Genomic DNA, 21,150 nt, shown 5'->3' with positions numbered 1-21,150 from the left:
CACACACACTCAGATCTCATTCACAAAATGACTTGCCCACATTAAGGCCAAAACTACACATTTAGCAGGTTGCAACTTTTCCACTTCATTTCTGCAAAACCAAGGAATTCTTTTAACATTACCTGGTTGACACCAGGCCTCTTCTGTAAGCTATAGTGAGCCTGTTTGTATGTGTCCCAGACTGGTGTCTTAGGGCCCCTCCGGCCTCCTCCTCTGTGCTTCTAGGCTGACTCCCCCTTCTGATTGGGACTCATTTCATTTCATTTCTTTGATTGGCATAAAACCACCAGCATTTTAATGGGGTGCCTAGGTGGCTCAGTCGGTTAAGCGTCTGCCTTTGGCTCAGGTCATGATCCTGGGGTCCTGGGATTGAGCCCTGCATCTGGCTCCCTGCTCAGTGGCGAGTCTGCTTCTCCCTCTCCCTCTGCCCCCTACCCCCACTCACTCTCTCTCTCTGTCTCTCAAATAAATAAGTCTTTAAAAAAAAAAAACCAAACACCACCTTTATTATGCTCACAGTTTCTTTGGGTTAGGGGCTTAGGGTGCAGTAAGGATACTTCTCTCCACTCCACAATGTGCGGGGCCACCTGCTAGATGTCACACAGTGTCACTTCCACTGTATTTTGTTGATCAAAGTATTCGCGGGGTAATCTAACTTCAACCTTTGATGGAAGGTGTATAAAAGACTCTGTGGCTATGTTTTTTAGATCTGCAAAGTTCCCCATCAACACTCGTCAGATGAAGAATGAATTCACAAACTCTGACAGCTCTAGTAGACGGGGTCGCGTATTAGCCAGTGAGAACCTAGTTCTGCAGGATCACTGTGAATGGTGGGCCTGAGGAGAACCTGCTGTTTCACGCCCCTCATCAGAGAGCTCTGCACGCACTCCCCTCTGCTCCCCGCTCTGGCCTGTGGCATTGCGTCTTGATCCAATGCGAAACCCAAGAATAGGGATCTTTTTTTTTTTTTTTAAGATTTTATTTTATTTATTTGACAGAAAGAGACAGCAAGAGAGGGAACACAAGCAAGGGGAGTGTGAGAGGGAGAAGCAGGCTTCCCGCCGAGCAGGGAGCCCGATGCGGGGCTCGATCCCAGGACCCTGGGAACATGACCTGAGCTGAAGACAGATGCTTAATGCCTGAGCCACCCAGGCGCCCCCCAAGAAGAGGGATCTTGCCCCCAAGAGAATTTAAAAACCATCATAAGACTCAAATGAGGCTGAACATAGAGCTTTATATTTAAAATGTATTTCTTGGGGCGCCTGGGTGGCTCAGTCATTAAGCGTCTGCCTTCAGCTCAGGGCGTGATTCCGGTGTTCTGGGATCGAGCCCCACATCAGGCTCCTCCGCTGGGAGCCTGCTTCTTCCTCTCCCACTCCCCCTGCTTGTGTTCCCTCTCTCGCTGGCTGTCTCCCTCTGTCAAATAAATAAATAAAAATCTTTAGAAAAATAAATAAATAAATAAATAAATAAATAAATAAATAAATAAAATATTTCTTCTAAGCAGCGTATAGTTGTGAAAGATATTTTACTTGGTATAGATTGCTAAGTAGACTGGCTTTTTTCTCTTTCTCTGGGTACTTTAAAATACATCTTCTCACTTGCATTGTTTCTGACATGAAATCAGCTGTCATATGCATCTTTGTTTCCCTGTGTGTCATCGTGTCTTTTCCCCTCTGGACACTTTGAAGATTGTGTTGCTGCTTTTGAACAGTTGATGATGTGGTTTGCTGTAATTGGCAGGGTTCCTGTGCTTGGGGTTCGTTAGGCTTCTTGCATCTGTAGATTCATAGTCAGTATCAAATCTGAAAAGTTTCCAGCCATTAGTGCTTCAGATATCTTTCTGTCTCCCTTCTCTCTCTTCTCTTTGGAGGCCCCGGTTGCACGCACACAGGGCACTTGAGGTTTTCACAGCTCGCACACTGATGCACATTTCACTTAAAAATTCTTATTTATTTCATTCGGTATCCTTTCCATTGCTGTGTTTGCAAGCTCACTTATGCCTTTCACGCATCTAATGCACTTTTCATCCCATGCATTGTTGTCTCCACCTCCGGGAATGTCATTTGGGTCTTTTATATATCTTCCTTGGCTCTACTTAGACATTTGAACATATGGAATACAGTTATAAAACCAGTTTCAGTGTGTTGGCTGATTCCAAGATCTGCGTCACTTCTGCATAGTTCTGCCTGGTTGATTTTGCTTCTTTTTATGGGTTATACTTTCCTGCTTCATTACATGCCTGGTAATTTTTTATCTGGTGGTAGACATTGTGACATTTCTGTTGTTGGTGTGGAAACTCTTAAGGCAGGAAGTTGGGGGCGATCGTAGGGCTGATTTGTTTCCCGTCTCTCAGAGACTGCTGTTGTTCATCGCCTCGTACACACGGTCTCGAAAACCATTGTTTCCTATGTCTCTGTGTCTCTGGTTGTTTTGGGCTGGAAGCATAGCTCCCATTATGATTATTTGTTAAATGCTTAACCAAGGTCACCCCGCTTATGGAGAGCTGTCAGCATGACTCATACCTTGCTTCCCGAATGCATGGCCTTTGGGACCTTCCGTTGTGTCCAGGATAGATGAAATGAGCTCATGGCAGAGGTCATCCCTGGCCTACCGTGGGAAACAGCCTCCAGGGGAATGCAGCCAGTCAGAAGCAAAGTGACAAGGAAAAAGGGAGACAGACCATTTTCGAAGGAGGACCAGTTAAATTGACACAAGGATGTTAGGCCGTGAAAGAAATAGACTCGGGAAAGCAGTGTAGCCTTTCTTTGTCTAAAGGGCAAGCACAAAGGCAGGTCTAGGGCCTGCAGAGGAGATGTTAAAAGAGAAAGACAGTCATTTTGGGGATGTGGTGACCATCCTGTCGCTGGAGAAGTTCCTGCTGCATGATCCTTATTGTGTGACCTTGGCTTCCTGTGTGACCTTGGCTATGGGGGCTCCACGAGCACGTCTGTGTCCCGCAGAAGGAGGAGCTTTCCTGAGCCTCACTCAGGGACTTCTGCTCACACCCCACAGGCTGAGCTGTGTCCCTGGCCTCCCGTCCCTTAATGGGGTGCACACAGCGTCGCTCCGAACAAGTCAGGGTTCCATGAGCGTGGGAGAGGGGCACACCAGGCAGGTCATGAGTGGTCCTCTCTGCAGGGGAGGAGGCAGGGGAGCGGGTTTCCACAGGAGGATTGGGCAGCATGGCGGTTGAAGGGCCCGAGACAGGCGGATCTTCTCAGGAGGCCCTTGGAGTCAGGGTCTGGAAGCGCAGAGGCAAGTCTAGACGGGGGCAGTCTGGGGTCTCGTTGATGCCTGGTGAGAAGTGGAGCAGCGGGGAAAGGATCCATGGACGAGGAGGGAGGACCAAACTCAGGAATGGCAGCACAGGCTGCTCTGTGGACCCTGGGTGCCCCAAGAGGATCTCGCACGTTTAAACAGCTTTCATCCCAGCACTAAGATGTTAGTCACCCTTTCCACTCACTGCTGGCAGGTAAGCATCGGTGGGGAAAACCTGCTGGAGCCTCAGCATGCGTCAGGGCCGTGGCCCCAAACTGCCCTCGTGGCCCCTGGATTTTTCATCACCACACACTTGCAGCAAAAAATAATTTCAGAATTTCAAAATGCTGGTTTCACTGAAGTATGCCCTTGATGGAGCTGTAAAAAGTACTAATTTGAGTGAACCCCGAAATGGGAAGTATGCGTAAAGTGATTTCTGCTGCGTACCAGAGCGTGGTGGTTGTGTCAAGGAAAAGCACATGCACAGTTGTTTGAGTTGCAAGCTAAACTAGTTGCTTTTTTTTATGAAACACCATTTCTTACTTGAAGGAATGATGAACAAACACACTATGGTTATTTAAATTTGTGTGTTTGGCAAAGATATTTTCACAAAAAGTTAAAATGAACCTGTCACGTCAAGGAAGACAGTTGACAGTATTTGCTGTCAGTGATAGAATGAAAGCTTTCCCGTGAAAATTTGAATTTTGGAAAACTTGTATCCACCACCGTGGTCTTGACCAATACTTAGAGCTGTTTCTGATGAAATGCATGGTGATTTTAAAAATATCATTTATTGTAATGGGTCAGCATTCGAATCCATATAATTTGAAGAACCAGTATTTTCCTGATGACCGATACATCGTGTTCAAAATCCTGTGTCAGCAAGGAGCCGTTCAAAGTGTTAGACCAATCTATTTTAATGGAACAGAATATTGAAAACTCACTGATACAGTTTTGGAGTTCATATCGCAATGAACTTTAAGAAACAACCACTTGTCAAGACTTAGGAAAACGTCAAAGAAGAATAGGCACCATTATCGGGGAACCTTCTCCCTCCTCCAGCTCCCTGTCTGTGTGAGGGCACGTTTTCTTCACATAGCGCAGGTAACGGGACATGCTGTAACAGGTGCTGTGCACAGCAGGTGTTAGAGCCCAGCCGTCTCCTATTAAACAAGGCTCTAAATCGATCGCAACCATGACAAACAGTGATTCAGGAGTAACTTCTCTTCTGCAAGGGTGTTTATATAGTGGAAAAACCCTTGAGACATTTCCGGTAAGATCAGAAACAAGGCAAAAATGCCCACTCTGTACCAGCCTTCGGCGTTGTAAGAGATACTGGCCCATCCCGCTAGAGAAATCAGAGGCAGACTCATGTCACCAGAAGAAGGAAACTACCTCTTTTCAATTATATGCTAGCACACCTGCTGAACCCCAGTGGGCCAGAGGAAAAATAACTAAAATAATAAAATAATTCAGTGAAGCAGCACGACACAGTATTAACATGCAAAACTCAGTAGTCCTCCTGTGTATAAACGATACATGGAAGGTATGATGGTACAGGAAACCCCATTGACTATAGCAACAAAGATGATTAAAGACTTAGGAATAATTTTAGTAAGTATGCAAAGTACAAGTATACGTGAGGAAGATTTTTAAACGCTCCTGAAAGACACAAAAGCTCAGACAGGTGGGAAGGCATCCCCTGTTCTTGGGGAAGACAACTCAGCATCACATATTTAATTTATAAATGTAATGTAAACCAAATACGAACACCAGCAGGCTAGTTGATGGAGTTAAATAAGTTGATATTAAAGTTCATGTAAAAAAAGATATATCTGAGAAGAGCCAAGAAAACACTGAAAAACTGGAAGAGAGGAACAGTCCTGCAGATAGTGCACCCTGCAATAAAGCCTCTATAATTAAAATTGCATAGTATTGATGTTAATAAACAATGGCCAGTAGAATAGAAGAGAAAGTCCAGAATTAGCTCCAAATACATGAGGGGACTCATTATATGATAAAGGCGGCCCCTCAGGTCCCTGCACTGTCAACAGACGTGGCCGGGCAGCCGGATAGCCATTCCGAGGAAGATAAGCTAGGTCCACATCTCACGCCCGACACAAGAATAGCTTCCCGTGGATTAGGGACCTAAGTGTGAGAAGTGGGGGCGTGAACGTGTCAGAGGAGAACACGGGTGAGAACTTGGCGTAGGAAATGGCTCTCTAGGACTCCATAAAAGCGCTTTCTGGTATTTTAATAACAAAGATAATAAAAGAAAAGATTGATAAATCTGACTACATAAAAATAGAAAGTTGTTCAGTCATCATCAGCAAAGTCAGAAGACAGGAGACCAACTAGGAGAACACTCACAGCAAGGACTCGATATCCCTTAATATGTGATGAGGGGCAAAGGGCCAAAATCCAACAGGAAAATGGGGAAGAGACAGAACAGACAGTTCACTGAGAGGATAGAAAAATGGTCCGCATGCACCAGATAATGTCCTAATCCATAATGAGAGAGAAATGCCAATTGAGACGATACTGGAAAAATTAAACGGTGTGCGGCCTATTCTGGCCAAGACTGCGGGGCAGCAGGCCTCTCGGACACTGTCGTCGGGAAGGCAAATCGGTACGCCCCTTCTGGAGGAAATTCGGCAACGCTGGACACAACTACATCTGTGCCTGCGTGGCAGCCCGGCAGTCCCGCTTCCGGGAGAGGTGTTCTGGGCGAATCTGCAGGTACGCTTCCTACCGCTGGGGAATACGCGTGCGCAGCGTGAGAAGCACCCGGACGTTCTTACACACGGAAGAGGTAGAACGAGCCCTGGCAGGCTGCGTCCCGCGGCACTGCCGGTAGTGGGGGGGTGTGTCCCAGGACGCGCTGTTAAGTGGAATAAGCTGAGCCCCAGAGAGCATCCAGGGCACAGAGCCCTTCATAGGAGAAAGGAGAGAAGGTAAGAAAATACACAGATACGTGCTCATTCGTGCAAAAATACAGCAAGGACAAAGCAGACACTTCAGGGATTGGTTACCTATGGGGGTGGACGGGGCAGTGTGGGTGCGGACAGAGGGACAGCGCCCTGGCTCCTAGAACCAGCGGCTTGACGGTCTGCGGCGATGGGCTGTCGCCCTGCTTGTGTGGTTCTGTCCGTGGGAACCTTTGGTCTGACCCGTGTGCAAGTATCTGTGCGAGGTGTTGAGCAGTGTGAAAGATGCTTGCTTCCCTACGACTGTTACAGCCGACTGCAGCCACTCACGAACCTGGCACCGTGAGCGACCGTACACCATGCCCTACTGCACAGAGCGGAAGACTCTTTCCTGACCAAAGAACATGGAGGATTGTTTTAACCAAGTCCTGCCCACCAGGGCACTGATTTTCTTTTCTTTTTTTAAAGACTGTTTTTGAGTGATCTCTACCCCCGACGTAGGACTCGAACTCACAACCCTGAGATCAAGAGGCCAGGCTCCTCTGACTGAGCCAGCCCCCATAGAGCACTGGTTTCCAGTGCTCAATAACCATCCCCTGTTTCTCCGTTCTAGCCCTTACAGGGGAAATATTTACATAACCGGAAATGCCCACTTTCACTTCGTACTGAGAATTCCTTTATAGCTCAGTGTTTTGGCCAAATTTTGCAAACGTGTAAATGAATAATGGGCATTTCATCTTCCTTGAGTTCCTCTGCACCGTGCATGGATGCCAGTGCTATGGCCCCCATGAAGTCATCCCAGACGCCAGGCAGGGGCGGGAGCCGGGCAGGAGCGGGCACCGGCGGACTCACTGGCTGCCGGCTAGACCCGAGTGGTCCGTGAGGATCTGTGTTTCGGGTTGCACACCTAAAATCCTGGGCACACTTGCCCCTTTGCCACCCGCCTTGGGCACGTCGTGGCTGACGCTGGTTTTTCTCATTCCAGGAATGACCATCCCCGAGGAGGACGCCGAGGTGGGGCAGGGCAGCAAGTACTGCCTGGTGGCCATCGGAAGACTCCAGGTGAGGGGGGGCCACGACTCTCTGCAGGTTCAGAGCAGGGCTCGTGATTCCAGGGAGCAAGCACACAGCTTTGCCCGTTCCGACCCCCGTGTGCCCAGCGTTCTCTGGTTTCCGGTCCCTCTGGGCAGGGGTGAGGGTGAATCTGGGAGCACACAGGGAGACGTGCTGTGAGCAATGGAGTTCTTGCCGCGCGGAGGGCCCCACTCGGTCCATCCCCACTCGGGAGCCGGCCACGGCAGAGTTGGCCTCTGCCCCCACGGCAGCTGCCCGATGGCCTTGAATGCTCTCCTGAGTCCTCAGGATGAAGCTCTCACTCCTCCTCCAGCTTCACCCCTCCCGTCCCCCCTCATGCTTGATTCCCAAGCCCCTGCATGCCTTTCCCGCAGACCCAGCAAGCACCTCCCCTCCTCAGTGGGCCCCACGGCTGTTTCTGCTGCCCGGTATTCCCTGCACCCCTTCTTCCCCTCCCAGAACTTCTCCTTTCACTTCTAGTTAGGCGTCCTCCAAGATTCAGCTGAAGGGACGCCTTTATCCGCTTCGTCAAAATCAGTCATTCCCTCTTCCCTGCCCTCCTGGTGATGAGCTCACACGTCCACTGTCCTTCTTTATAGTCTGTCGTCTTAGTGGAGGGCATGTCCCTATCCTGGACATCCTCCTCTGAAAAGCCATGTGGGGAATGTGGCTTATTAATCTTGTGAAAAGTGAATGTGCCACATAACGTCCATAAAGCCCACTGGCTCCATGTCTGGCACACACAGTAGCCACTCATTGGGCAGGACGCCTCCCTCCCCTTGAGGCACTGCCAGCCCTTCGCCTGCTGATGGCGGGGGACCCAGCAGACGCAGCTCGGAGTACGCTAGTCTGTCGTGCTCCTGGGTCCTAGGTCCTACCACCTTCAGACAAACGAACTAGCAGTTTTATTCGCACGTGATAAGCATTGCTTATTCCTTACAGGTGGGAGAAGAAAGGACACTTGGGTACATTCACTCCACAAATGTGTCCTTTCCAAGTACTTTGATCGGTTCCTTAGACTCCTCAGTAAGGGGAGAGTGGGAGAGGGGAAGGGTGTTAACGTTCCGGAGCACCTGCGATGTGCCTGGCATCGTGCTGGGGTTTGGCATGTGGGATCTCAGCCCACCCTATGAGATTACACAGCTCGTTATTCCCTTGCCTGTTGAGGACACGGGGGGTCAGCAATGTAAGGTGGCCATTGCTACAGTTAGTGGAAGGTGTGGCCAGGGTGCTTGGAACATTTGGGGCTCAGTGCACTAGCGACATGGAAGGCTCTGTGAAGTTGACGCCACGTGGATCCCTCCCATTGTCCGCCTCTCTTGCCGTCCCCGTCTCTGTCTCCGTCAGAACCACCTCAGTGTGGATGTCCCTTTCCAGGTGACCAGCTCTCCTGTGTGCATGGACATGAGCGGGATGTCGGTGCCCACGGAGTTCTTATCTCGGCATAACTCTGATGGGATCATCACGTTCGTGGACCCGAGATGCATCAGTGTGATTGGCTACCAACCCCAGGTGGGTGGTCCTGAGCTCATGGCAGTTGGCTAGAGATTTAACTTTACTTAAAATGTGCTCGAGATCCAGGAGAATGACAGTGCAGGGGACGTGGCATAAACATCCAGATTCCTGCCCAGAGTCATGTCCTTCCATAGCAAGAAAGACATTCATGCCACGCCACTGCTTAAAATTAACTGTTCAGTTTTTGCCCTAGGCCTCCTGTCTATCTCCCTGATTGTTCACAAACCAGAGTTAAGACCCTCTCTGTGAACGGGGCTCTCAGATCCGTTAACTTAGATGAACGCCAAACAGGACAGCTCCTTCTTGCAAACTTAAAAAGCAGTATTAATGTGAAAGAGTCTGGAACGTTTTGAGGAAACATGTTCACTTAATTTTGCCTAATCCCTTGTTTCTCAAATGTTTTTGGAACCTTCTACAGGGGCATATTTTCAGGTCTTTGTTCCAGACCTTTTTTAAAAAAGTCCACGTCATAAGAAACACAAAAAGGCAGGGGAAATTAATCTAGATTAAAATAAACCAAAGAGAGGGGCACCTGGTGGCTCAGTCAGTTAAGCATCTGCCTTCAGCTCAGGTCATGATCCCAGGGTCCTGGAATCGAGCCCCGTGTCGGGCTCTCTGCTCAGCAGGGAGCCTGCTTCTCCCTCTCCCTGTGCCTACTGTTCCCCTGTTCATGCTCGCTCTCTCTCTCTGTCAAATAAATTAATAAAAATCTTAAAAAAATAATAAACCAAAGAGAGAAGAACCACAGTATGCAGTGTGAGAACCTTCAGTGGGTCCTGGGGCTGAAGATAGGTAGCCAGGAAAGACATTTAGGAGATAATCGAGGAAATGTTAATATGTATGGAATATCAGGTGATTTTATCAAACAATTACTGATTTTTTAGGTGTAATATGGCATATTGGGGTTTTGGACGATGCCATTTTTTTGAGATACACACTTCAGGGACAGGAGTCCTGCTGTCTGCTACTTTCAGATGATTCAGTAAGAGCTTTTTCATTGTGTGTGTGGAGATACGAAAGATATTTGTATATACTTTCATAGTTTTCATTTACATATATTTATATTTATGTACGAAAGAAAGAAAAACTCAGATGTGACAGTCTAGGTAAAGGATAATCAGGTGTTTATCATGTAATTCTCTTAACTTTCCCATAGATTCAAATCTCTTCCAAAATAAAAAACATTTAAAAAAAGAAAGGAAGGAAAAGATCTCTGTTCTGAGGAACAAAATCTGGGATGCGTCGATGTGGGCATTTCAAGTACGTGTGTTACTTTAGAACTAGACACAATCCGGGGGTGCTGGCTGGCTCAGAAGAGCACATGGCTCTTGATCTCGGGGTGGTGAGTTCGAGCCCCATGTTGGGCTAGAGACTACTTAAATAAACTTAAAAAAAAAAAGGACCTAAAAACAGTTCAAATTGAACTATTGGAACCATTCGTATAATTCTACATCTCCAGATTCATGTGAACTTGAGGTTCTTGGAAGGAGCAAGGGGGGAAATTAATCAGTTTCCAAAGTCACCGTAATCTCGGCTGGCAGAGTGTTTCCAGATCCATTTACCTGCCTGCACCTTCCATGAGCATTGAGATGCTTCTCGGCGCACAGAGAGACCGCCTTCCCGCGGTCCGTGTCAGCTCCCGCGGGAGCCATTGCAGGCTTGGGCTCCAGTCAGTGGACTCGTTTCCACCCTTCGCTGCCTAAGACACACCCAACTGGACCCCTTTCCTGTCCCACATGTGGAGCTGCCTTGCGACGGTTTATCTGATTCTGGTTGGTTTTTGTCCTGGGCTCGTGCAAGGTGCTTTGAGTAAGAAATAGACGGGCGAAGGTCAGGATGGTTACTGGACGGTCCCAGCATCTGTCCGGCCACGAGCATGTCCGTTTCCACATTTCAGCAGTTCTAGTTTCATCGGCAGGCACGTCTGTCCTCGTGCTGTCGTTTACTTTCTTTTCATGGTTATTAAAATATGCTTATTACAGTTTGCCTCCTGAAGGCAAACCAAAATAAAACCACATTCTGAAGGTGCTGACCCAGCGCCCTGGTGAGATTAGCATGGGCAGGAGCACTCCGGAGGCAGGCAGGCAGGGCACAGAGGCCAGCTCCGGCGTCGCCCCAGGGCCATCCTGCGTCCACACTCCCCCGAGGATGGGGAGCTAAGGGACGGGAGGTGAAGGGGACGCAAGAGCACTGCTGTCCAACAGCGATGGCTCCGTGATGGGAAGCGGCGTCGCGGGTTCTCACGGCTTGTCTCTTTCTTCAGGATCTTCTGGGAAAGGACATTTTGGAATTCTGCCACTCCGAAGATCAGAGCCACCTGCGCGAGAGCTTCCAGCAGGTAGAACCCGGGGGCCCGGGCAGGTGGCCGGCAGGACGCACAGGCGGGCTGCAAGGGGCTCCCCAAGGCATCCAGCGGGGACCCTGCTGCGAGGGGCTCCCAGCCGAGTGGGGAGGGCAGACCCATCAGGAAGTCGTGCCTGTGTCTGGACGAGGGGCGGGCGATGGAAAGGTTAATGGTGCAGGGAGGAGGCAGGAAGAGTCTCCCAGGGAGGGAACCCTTGGGACGGGATGAGCCTGCCCCCACGACAGAACATTCCAGACTGATGGCCGGCGCCCGGAGATGCAGAAGAACGTGGCATATTAGGGAGTTAGCGTAGCCCCTTAGGCTGGAGTGACACTTCCTGCCGGGCAGGGAGGAGGGGGCCCACGGTCGAGGCTGCTGAGGCCACAGGGAGGAGTCGAAGTTCCCCCGCGTCATTTACGGGAGGGCTCCTCCGAGGACCGGAAGCTGAGCAGTGTTTCTGAAAGACAGTTTGGTAGCGCGGGTACTCGGAGAGCAACTGCAGGAAACCCTTGGAACAAGGGGGCACCGCGGGCAGCTGTTTGGATTGTCCAGGGTGGAGGTGACGGGTGGGTGGGGACGGGCAGCCTGAGGGGACCATCGTGGTCTTGCTCTGGGCGGAGACAGCGAAGGGGTGCCTGGGAGGGAGGTCGCCCATCACGGCGTCATTCAGCGCCACCCCCGTCACCACCGGGAGCTGCCGGTGCTGAGCACCTGCTGTGTCGTGCTCGGGCACCATAGACACCTCGGTGTGCACCACGTGCTTGTCCTGGGGGGGGCACCGCCATCGTCACGTCACGTCCTCTTATCCCCTGAAGGCACGTGCAGCCGGGCCCTTCTCCCTCTGCTCCTTCCTGCCGACTTCAGCCGGGCCACCCCTGCTCTCATTTTCAACAGCATGACAGGGTCCTTGCCGGGCTCCCTGCTTGACTCTCATGCGCTCCACGCCACTCAGGAGACGTGAATTAGGCTTTGCCACGTCTTTGTTTAAACGTGCCGGTGGCTTCCCAGTGCCCCTGGAATCCGATCCAAGCTCTGTACCACGGCTGCAAGCTCAGGGTGACCCTTGCCCCACGTGTCTTATCCTCACTCGTTCACAGCTCCTGGTCGCATGGGTCTTCTGGTGCCTTGAACACATCACGCTGTTTCCCACCCCAGGGCCTTTGCATGTGTTCCCTCTGGACTAGAATGCAGTCCCGTCACTCTTCCAGGACCGACATCTTCTTGTGGTTTAGGTTTTAACTCCTGTCATCTCAGAGATGCCGTCAACGGCCACGCCAGCGAAGAAAGCCCCCCCCCCCCCGCCCTCCTCCTCAGCCTCTGGTTTTTCCTGCACAACCGTTTGAGTTTGTAATTGTTCTGTTTGTTTGTCCACTGATTTCCTTTTCTCCCCCATCCTCTCTACTGAAACATCAGCTCCCTGTGGGCAGCTCGTCTGTGCTTTTCACCATCATGCCCACCACCGAGTGTGACGCATGCTCGTGGTCAGTGGCTCTTACTAAAATGATCTGAATGGACGGTGACCCGTAGCAGGTGACTTTCATTCTGGAGAAACGTGAACTGAGAACGGTTAAGCATGGCCAGAGTGCGTCTTTCACATCTTTGCAAATGTGTGGAGATTATCCTAGACGTTGGCCTGGGTCAGTTTCCCTTTCCTGGATCTGCGGAAACGAAGGTCCAGCAGTGATGGGCCTCCCCACATGGTTAGTGACCAGCCCGACCCCTTGTCCCACACGATCTCAGGTTAATCCTCAGCCCACACCATCTGTTGTCAACCCCACTCTTCACACTGGACTCCAGGACGCAGTGTTGGTCACCTGCCCTGAGTCCCACAGCAGGGGCGTAACAGCGAGGGCTGGAGCTGCCCCCTTCCAGCATGTTCTCCTGTCACTGCACTCACAGACCTCTCCGTCGGACAGCACGCCGAGGTTTTACCCTGCTGACGCCATTGGAAGCTGGGTGATTTTGGGCAGAAACAGGAGGAATGTAACACCAGACCCCACGCGGCACCCCCTCGCGGACCTCTCGCCTGGGGTCTGCCACCTCACTGCAGGAGGGAAGTGAAGCCAGAGCCATGCCTGAGAGCCAGCGGCCCCATGGCACAGAACTCAGCAGGCCAGGGCTGGGCGGCCACGGGGACATCCTGGAGCACCGGCCTCGGCCTCTTGAGTGTGTTCTTTGGGCCCCAGCCACTGGCGGCCAGGCTCGGGGACGAGTGTTGATAAAGGGAAGTGGCTTATTTTTGCAGAAGCACGGAGGGGGCTGTGTCAGCTCGGAGTCAGCCTTGGAACTCTCTGGATTTAAACCAAAGCAACTGAATGGCCTGGACGTGAGACCCTTAGAGTGCCATCTAGTTCCTGAGGAATTTGAGTTTGGTGGGTGGCCTGTGCCCATGCAGGGGCCAGGAAACTCGAGTCTGCCCCTGGCTCCGCTCTCGGACCCTCGCCGGCTTACGGTTTACCCGGCAGCCAGGTGGAAGACTGGGACCCAGCGACCCAGGCCCGGAGCAGGGTTCCACTGCCCCCTGTGCTCTCCCCTTGCGTGCCCTCTGCAGGGCAGCTGTGTTCGTGAAGTGCGGTGCTGGCCGGCCTGGGTGGTCTCCTGGCACCTGCATTCGGCACGATGGAGGGACCCTGGGGCGCCCCTGCCCCCTCATCCCTCCCTGGGCCTCTGGCCTCCGCCAGGCCCCGGGTTCCCACACATGGAGCACGTGCCTCCTGCCAGGGAGCTTTGCTCGCCGACCACGTACCCACCTACCCAGCTTCCAGGGAGTTCCCAGCCCCGCCTCCCTCAGGAACCCTCTCTGGTCCCCTCGTCGTCCTGGTGGCCCCATGCCTCTTGATCGTGTGGTTCTGAGCTGGGACTCGGCCTGCTCTCTCTGGGTTCCTCCTCAGCCGAAGGAGTTCATGGAGACAGCGGGCCGTGGGTCAGGGAGATCCGGGACCCCGTCCTGCCTCGGGCATGGCTTAGTCAGGAGGCATCAGCAGCATATTTAGCTCCTTTGGGGCTCAGATTCCAGATGCACACGGTGCCCTTGGGAGGCCCACACGAGGTGACCCGTGTGGCATGCTTAGCCGGGAACCGGGCCCCTGGGAGGCTGCGGGGCTGCCGCTCCCTCCCGCTGCTCCTTCTCCAGCCGAGGGCCCAGCTTTGCACACAGTCGGCACCTTGGCAAGTGTCTGTTGCACGGAGCTAAAGAATCTCCCACCATCGCAGACGTCCGCGGAGGAGAAACACTTTGTGGGCTGCTGCTTCAGAGAGCAAGGACGCGGGTCTCGGATCATGCGAGCGGCTGCCAGTTTTCCATGTTTTGTCCCGCCGGACCCCCTCAGAATGCCGAGCTCAGGGGCATGCAGCCTTGACCCCTGGCCCTGTGGGGAAAGAGCCAGCTTCCTGCTTGGAATACATACCTGCCGGCAGGCCGCGACCCCTGAGCTTCCGGGGGTTTCCTTCCATCTGGGTTCCCCAGGGGTGGTGCAGAAGAAGGGTGGGTGCCCAGGCTGCATCAGCCCAGTGCATGGGGCTGGCAGACCCGTCAAGGAAGTTCAGAATATGCTCCAGGTGCCTGCTCCGTGCCAAGCTCGGGGCTGAGGATGGAGGGGTGGGACTCAGGTGACCAAGAGGTCCCTCCCTGTCCCTGTCCCTGTCCCCTGGATGTCTATAGATGTCCAGCCAGAAATAAACTACAAGTAGGGGAGTTGAGGAGGGACTGGGCCTTCCCTGACCCTGGGGTCATGTTCCTGTTCTTATCTCTGATCACACTCTGGGCCAGCTCGGCTGCCCTGGGCCCAGGGCCTTCTCTGTCCTGACCAACCCCAGGATCTGAGGTACACAGGCCTGTGGAGAGGAGCACCCCATCATGCTTTGTCCTGGGGGTATACTCACACCCAAGCCTAGGCCCATCTGCCAGCCATTCATAGCCTCTCCTGTTTCTCCTGCAGCCACGAGAGCTGCTGGCCAAGTGTACCTTCTGCACCTGTGTGTGCACGCCCCCTTCTGCACCTGCGCGTGCACCATACACGCCCCCTTCTGCACCTGTGTGTGCACCATGCATGCCCCCTTCTGTACCTGTGTGTGCACGCCCCCTTCTGCACCTGTGTATGCATGTCCACGGCTCCGTGTCTGCCTGTGCAGGGACTGTACATGTCTACAGGGAGCACAAGAGCCAGCAAAACACACTTGTGGTTTGGAAGTAAGACCTTGGTTCCTTCCCAGCTTTTCCAGCAGAGTCATCTAATCTTGGGCAGCTTATTTCATTTCTCTAAGACTTGGTATTAAACCTCTATAAATAGTAAAACTCACCTTCACCAATGACGATGTGCATCAGGAAACCGTTTGAAACCATGCTGCGGCATAAATGCAACAGTAGACTTGTGCGCGCAGATAGCGTGTACGGATTTATCCTTTCACACACCTCCTCCCTTGATCCAGTTAGCAGTGGTAAACGGGGTTAAGTATGTTTTAGCGCGAGGTGTGAAGCAGCAAGTCGAGCGCTACAATGTATCTAGACGCCCGGGCCGAGAGGGAAGCGCTGGGCCTGCAGAGTGTGACCCGATTTGAAAAAGCTCAGAGGTCCTGATATCAAACGGGCATTGCAGAGAGTGGGACAGAGTGCGGGGTCTGCTCCAAAGAGGGAGAAGCCCCCCCCCAGCCCAGCCGCGCCCCCTCACCGTCTTTACCACGAGCCCCGTTCTGAGCCCTGCCCGGCGCCTCTCCCTCCTCCCGCCTCCCGCGGACTTCCTTCCTTCTGCACGTTTCCGCAGGTGGTGAAGCTGAAGGGCCAGGTGCTGTCGGTCATGTACCGGCTCCGCACCAAGAACCGGGAGTGGATGCTGATCCGCACGAGCAGCTTCACGTTCCAGAACCCCTATTCGGACGAGATCGAGTACGTCATCTGCACCAACACCAATGTCAAGTACGTGCTCCCCCTGCCTCCGCCGCCAGGTCTGGGCGTCTTTCCTGAGCCCAGGGCTGGAACCCTTTCTCCCACAGGCCTGGCTCCCCTGCAGCTGGCGGTCCCTGCGGGGCCTGAGGAGCAGGCCTGGGGTGAGGGGGCTGCAGGCCGTGTCGCTGCTTCCCCCCACCGTGCTCCCGTCCACCCTTCCCTCCTGGTCTGTAAAAACCCCAAGGTCGAGAACGGCCCCCATGGCAGCCCCGCCCCCCAGCTCAGTGCAGGTGTCCTGCTCCCTAGGCCTCGCTGTGCCCCTGGCACATGGAGCCCAGCAGGGATGAGCCGGGTGCCCTCTGGCTGCCTGGCATGCCGGCTGCTGGGGCCTGATTTCTTGGCCCTTTGGAAGCAGGGCTGGGGAGTGAGGCTGGGGCTCTGGCAGCTCTGGGGCCTGGGGGCCCGGGCTGGGGGTGGCACCGCAGGGACACACGGTTTCCCTGCTGCCCGGTCATCCACACGTTCCTCCTGCTCCGAGTCCTGCAGTCCCAGAATTGCTGCCGGCTCCAGGCTTGACCCCTGCTTCCTGTGACCTTGAGTTGTGTGTCATGTTATTTCTCAGTGCTCACTTTCCCATCTGTGCAATGGGGTGGTAATACCTCTCCCATGGGGTTGCTGTGAGGCTTGAGGTCAGTCTCCCAGCGACAGGCAGTTCGCGCCTTGTCCCTGGATTTATTATCAAGGAAATGCAAGGCCAGAGAACCAGTGTGAACAAAGGCAAAATGATGTCCAAGCCTATGTGAGCCAGTGTCGGGGACCCCGCAGCCTGCCAGGGCGTGAGATGAGCGGCCATCACAGAATTGTCCCTCTGGGCCCACTCTGGTCAGTGGCACTGCTGTCCTGATTTTCCCAGACCCGGCTCTGACCTGGTGGGGTCTGTTCCCACTCCGCCCCTTCCCCTCCTCATCTGACAACCGTCCTGGTGATGACGCCCCAGGCAGTGACTGTAGCCTGCTGGCTTGCTCAGGGCTCTGGCCCCATTATGTCTCCCAGCTCCCTGCATTGGGCTGTTCCCCTTGGGGCGCGCCCAGCAGTGGCCTCCTTCCCGGGCAGTCCCACCCTGTGTCTCAGCTTCAGCCCTGCTCCTGGCCCACAAGGCCTGGAGCTGGACAGGCTGGTCCACCCATGCAGGGCCCCTCAGGGCAGCTGACTTGGGTTTCGGTGCCAGCCCCCGCTGGACGCATCACTGTGTTGCCAAGGTTCAGCTGCCTTGTCTGGAAACTGGGGCGAAGAACAACCTGGTGCCGCAGACCCTGCACGTAGATGGTGCGTGCAAAGCAACGTGGGGGGCGGCAGGCCCGAGCCGGCCCTGGCGGGTGGGGCCTGCCACAGTTGATAGGGACCGTGTTGATGCACGGAGTGCCCCTGCCGCCGTGTCCCGGTGTGGTCCTCGCAGGCTGCCCGCCACCCGCTTTGGGCGCCTGAGATGCGCTGCCCCGCTTGCTTCCTCAAGCTCCAGGCCGATCATCCTGCCTCCTGTTGGAGTGAGGGAGTGAGGGTCTCAGCACCCGCCCCTCCTGCTGTCCTCCCTCCAGAGCTGACCGGGCCCTCCCAGCGCATCCTCCGTTTCCCGTGGGCCATGCTCCTTGTCCGTGCGCTGCCACGGGCTCCTCCTGAGACCCTGGCATAGGCACTGGCTTCCTGAACGTGGAAGACCCCGGTCTCCCTGCCAGCCCTCTGTCGGCCCCCCCTTGGCTGTCCATCTCCTCGTCACCCCTCACAGCCCGGCCTTGGCCCCCCACTCTGCTAACTTGCTTTCCCAGCTGCCGTAGGGACCAGGCAACTCATTATCACTGGTCATTGCCCCAAACGGTGTGACACCTCCTGTCCCTCTGCTCCTTCTCCCCTGGCCTTTCCGGCGCTCCGGTTCTTCTAATTCCGTCTTCAGCCACGACCTTGGTTCTGGAAGAGCAGGATCGCATGGGAGTCGGAGATCCAGGCATGTGCAGAAACAGTGCTGCTTCTCTCCCCGTGTCTGATCTCGCGGCTGCGTGGTAAACGCGGTTCGGTGGAAGGCCTGTTACTTCCCCAGCTCCCCTGGCGTGGGGAGGAAGCTCCTGCCTCCGAGAGAGAGAGGTGACTGCAGTCCCAGGCCCGTCTCCCTCCCAGGGTCTCGGAGGCTGGGGTGGCTGTGCGCTCACGGCCGGGGGGGCAGCCAGTGCGGCCGTGGGAGCCCAGGGGGAGGAGAGGCCCGCGTGGTTTGCTCAGTGGCTGCTCACGCTGTCGCTGGGACCTCCCGTCCTGCTGCCTCTGCAGCCACACTGGCCGCTGTCAGTCACGCAGACGGGCAGGCCTGTCGGGCATGCAGGGCCCTGGACGCTGTTCTAGAAACCTTCACTCTTCTGATGCCAACACACTGGCTGGGGTCAGTGAGAACCGTCTTGTCTTTGATGCAGCCCCTGTCGCCCATCCGCCCTGCTGCCTCACATCCCCCTCCCACAGCTGTGCGCTGCCGGGTGCGTGCTGCCTGGCTTGCGGGGGCTGAGGGCTGTCCCCTCCGGGCGACCAGAGGAGTGTTGGGTGTCGTGGGGATAGCCTGCACCCTGCTCTCAGACCCGAGGCTGGCCCCTCGGCGAATCGGCTCTGCGGCATGCCGGGGCCGCCCCTGTGTGGTTCGGACCGGCTCTTGGCCGGGCTCCTGGCAGAGTCCTCTAGATTCAGGTCAGAGAGCGGGCTGAAGCTCCCCTTCCTGGGGTTTGGTTTTGCTTACTTTTCACCGTTCCTCGCTCATGCCCGTGTTTGTGCAAGCATCACCCATCCGAGTCGGGTGCTGTCGACTCATCCAGCGGGTGCTCACTGGGTGTCGCGGGAGGACGTGGGCCTGTGGCAGGTTCCAGGACATGCGCGGCCCCGCCACCAGGGAGGGGCCATGTCCCCGGAAGGCTCCGGTGCCCTGGAGAGCGCGAGGAGGCAGAGGGGCAGACAGACGCATGCTGTGAGGACGCAAGGAGGTAGAGAACGAACACGTCCGCCCGTGGTCACCGAGACAGCCTCCCCGCAGGTAGTGCCGCTCTGGAGCCCGGAAGGACAGGAGGGACCCTCATCCTAAGGGCGCTCATCACGGACGCCTGGCTTTCTTCTCTGAGGCAGGCAGCACGAGCGAACAGGGCGTGTCCCCGCATGTGTCTCAGGAGAGTTGCTCGTGGCAGCTTTTTGGGGTCAGAGGGGATGAGAACGCCCGCTTGGGACGACTTACAGCAGAGACCTGACAGTCTCCCGGCCCGAGCGGCCCTCCCGGCTGGCGGTGGCGGAGATGTTTGCCGTGGGCAGCAGAGGGCAGTGACGACCAGGATGTGAGCCTTCCGGGCCTCTGCATGCCGGAGGCTGAGCTCTGCCAGCAGCAGACAGCCTCGCTGTGGGAAGGGCCCTGCGTGCTCTGCGTTCGTGTTCAGGGCAAGATCGACGTGAGCTGAGCTGCCGTCAGTCAGGAGCGTCCAGAAGAAATTCCCGGAGAAAGGGAGTGTGTGATGGTGAGCATTTGTGCGAAGCTACGGAGAGGAAGGCCTCTGTCACCCATGATGTTGGTGCAGGGAAATGGCCAGAAGGGCAGAAAGCACAGACTTGGATCTTGCCCACTGCTCGCACAACCGTTGTCTGTGCCGTGTCCATGCTCAGGGCCGACTGTGTCTTGTGGTGATGCGGCCTGGGCTGCCCTGAGCGGGAGTTGTCCGGCGTTTCTCTCCGATGGTCCCTGTCCCGGCTCCTCTTCAGCGGGGATCTGAAGCTGTCGCTCGGCGTGTCCGGACGTGCTGTTCCAAAGCCACCATCGGTCTTCACGACCACAGCTGCTTTTGCGCTGGTGTGTGCACTTCCTTAGGCCTCCACCAGGCCCGGTCCCGCCGGCATCCCTCCTCGGAGCCGTCCGTCCCCACGCAGTCAGGGAGGGCCCGCCCTGTCCGACCCCTAGGCTGTGGGAGGCAGGAGCCTGGGAGTGGGCAGAGAGAGCGAGGTGACCCTCATCTCTGCAGACTTAGGGCAGGGAGGGGCCGACGGTCCCGGTCACCAAGCCCTAGCCTGGCACTTTCCCGGCGTCCTGCCCTGCCATGCACCTGCAGCAGACGACCTGGCAGAGAACAGGGCCCCACAGCTTCTGTCTGGGAGTCTCTCTGGCCCATCTCCTCCTTCCCTGCCTCTTCCCCAGAGCCTTGCTGAGACCTCTGCCCTGTCTCAGGGGATCCTCCACCCTCTTCCCTGACCAGCTCCCCCTGCCTTCCGTCCGGCCCCCTCTGAGCAGCGCACGTGGCCCCAGGAGCCATCTCGGTCACACACGCTCCCGCTGCTGCTCCGTGGAATAGACTCCAGACCCTAGACGGGCATTCGGAGTCCTCCCGATGGGCGTGCAGACAGCTGTCAGTCAGCTGTGCGTGTTATTAGCCTCACTCTGGTCCGCTGAGCTTGGGGAGCCCCAGATGCCTCCTCGCCGATCCCGGTTCTCCCAGAGGTGCGATCAGTGCCGCCTCTGAACGCCCGCCTCGTGGCCGGTCACGCACTTACTCAGGCTGAGTGAGACCCTCTGTCCCGGGAGCGTCAGACATTACTGTCGGCATCTGCCAGCCTCCTGACGTCCCTGGTGCAGGGAGGCCACGCAGATGGCAGGCCCGGGCCTGACACGTCTGGTATCGGATCATCGTTTCCCGTCCGCAGCGGGGGGGGGGGGGGGGGGGCAGGCAGTGTTTTGCTGCATCCGGCCCGGTCCCACACACGTGCTGTCGGTCAGAGTTCTGAGCAGCCACGTTTCTCCCGCTCTGGAATTTGCAAGCACACCAAGGTTTATTTTTAATCCGTGGCCGTGAAATGTCCAAGGAAGCTCCTCAGGCCTCTTCCCAGGACGGGCGGCCTGCGAGTCGGCACAACCTCCATGGTGTGCAGCTGTGGGCACGGTGACCAAAGTCTGCAGGATGGGGTGGCCATGTCCGGACCACAGGGGGAGTGCGGTCAGGCCCCTGGGGATCTGCCGGCCACGCCAGAGACCCTGTTTCTGACATCCCCCTGGAAGGAGCTTCCTCGGGCCCAGAAGAGGACAGAACGGACAGCAAGCTCCCACCCGGATGCCTCTGGCCCTTACTGACACCCTCGCACACCGTGGG

At 55.3% G+C, this 21,150-nt stretch overlaps 1 protein-coding gene across 5 annotated transcripts in view; it reads left to right on the top strand.

Annotated features, from left to right (window-relative positions):
- Positions 1-21,150, top strand: part of ARNT2 (aryl hydrocarbon receptor nuclear translocator 2) — a 159,600-nt gene that overhangs the window by 112,072 nt on the left and 26,378 nt on the right. For all 5 annotated transcript variants that reach the window (XM_048220432.2, XM_048220427.2, XM_048220426.2 and 2 more), the window contains exons 9-12: positions 7,174-7,250; positions 8,640-8,774; positions 11,041-11,115; positions 15,882-16,033. In XM_048220432.2, the coding sequence (XP_048076389.1) occupies positions 7,174-7,250; positions 8,640-8,774; positions 11,041-11,115; positions 15,882-16,033 (439 nt within the window). The remainder of the gene's footprint in view (positions 1-7,173; positions 7,251-8,639; positions 8,775-11,040; positions 11,116-15,881; positions 16,034-21,150) is intronic.

This window comes from Ursus arctos, unplaced genomic scaffold, assembly GCF_023065955.2.
Source record: "Ursus arctos isolate Adak ecotype North America unplaced genomic scaffold, UrsArc2.0 scaffold_28, whole genome shotgun sequence".
Classification (NCBI taxonomy): domain Eukaryota; kingdom Metazoa; phylum Chordata; class Mammalia; order Carnivora; family Ursidae; genus Ursus; species Ursus arctos.
The sequence above is the reverse complement of the archived record's forward strand: the minus strand, read 5'-3'. Positions and strand labels throughout refer to the sequence as shown.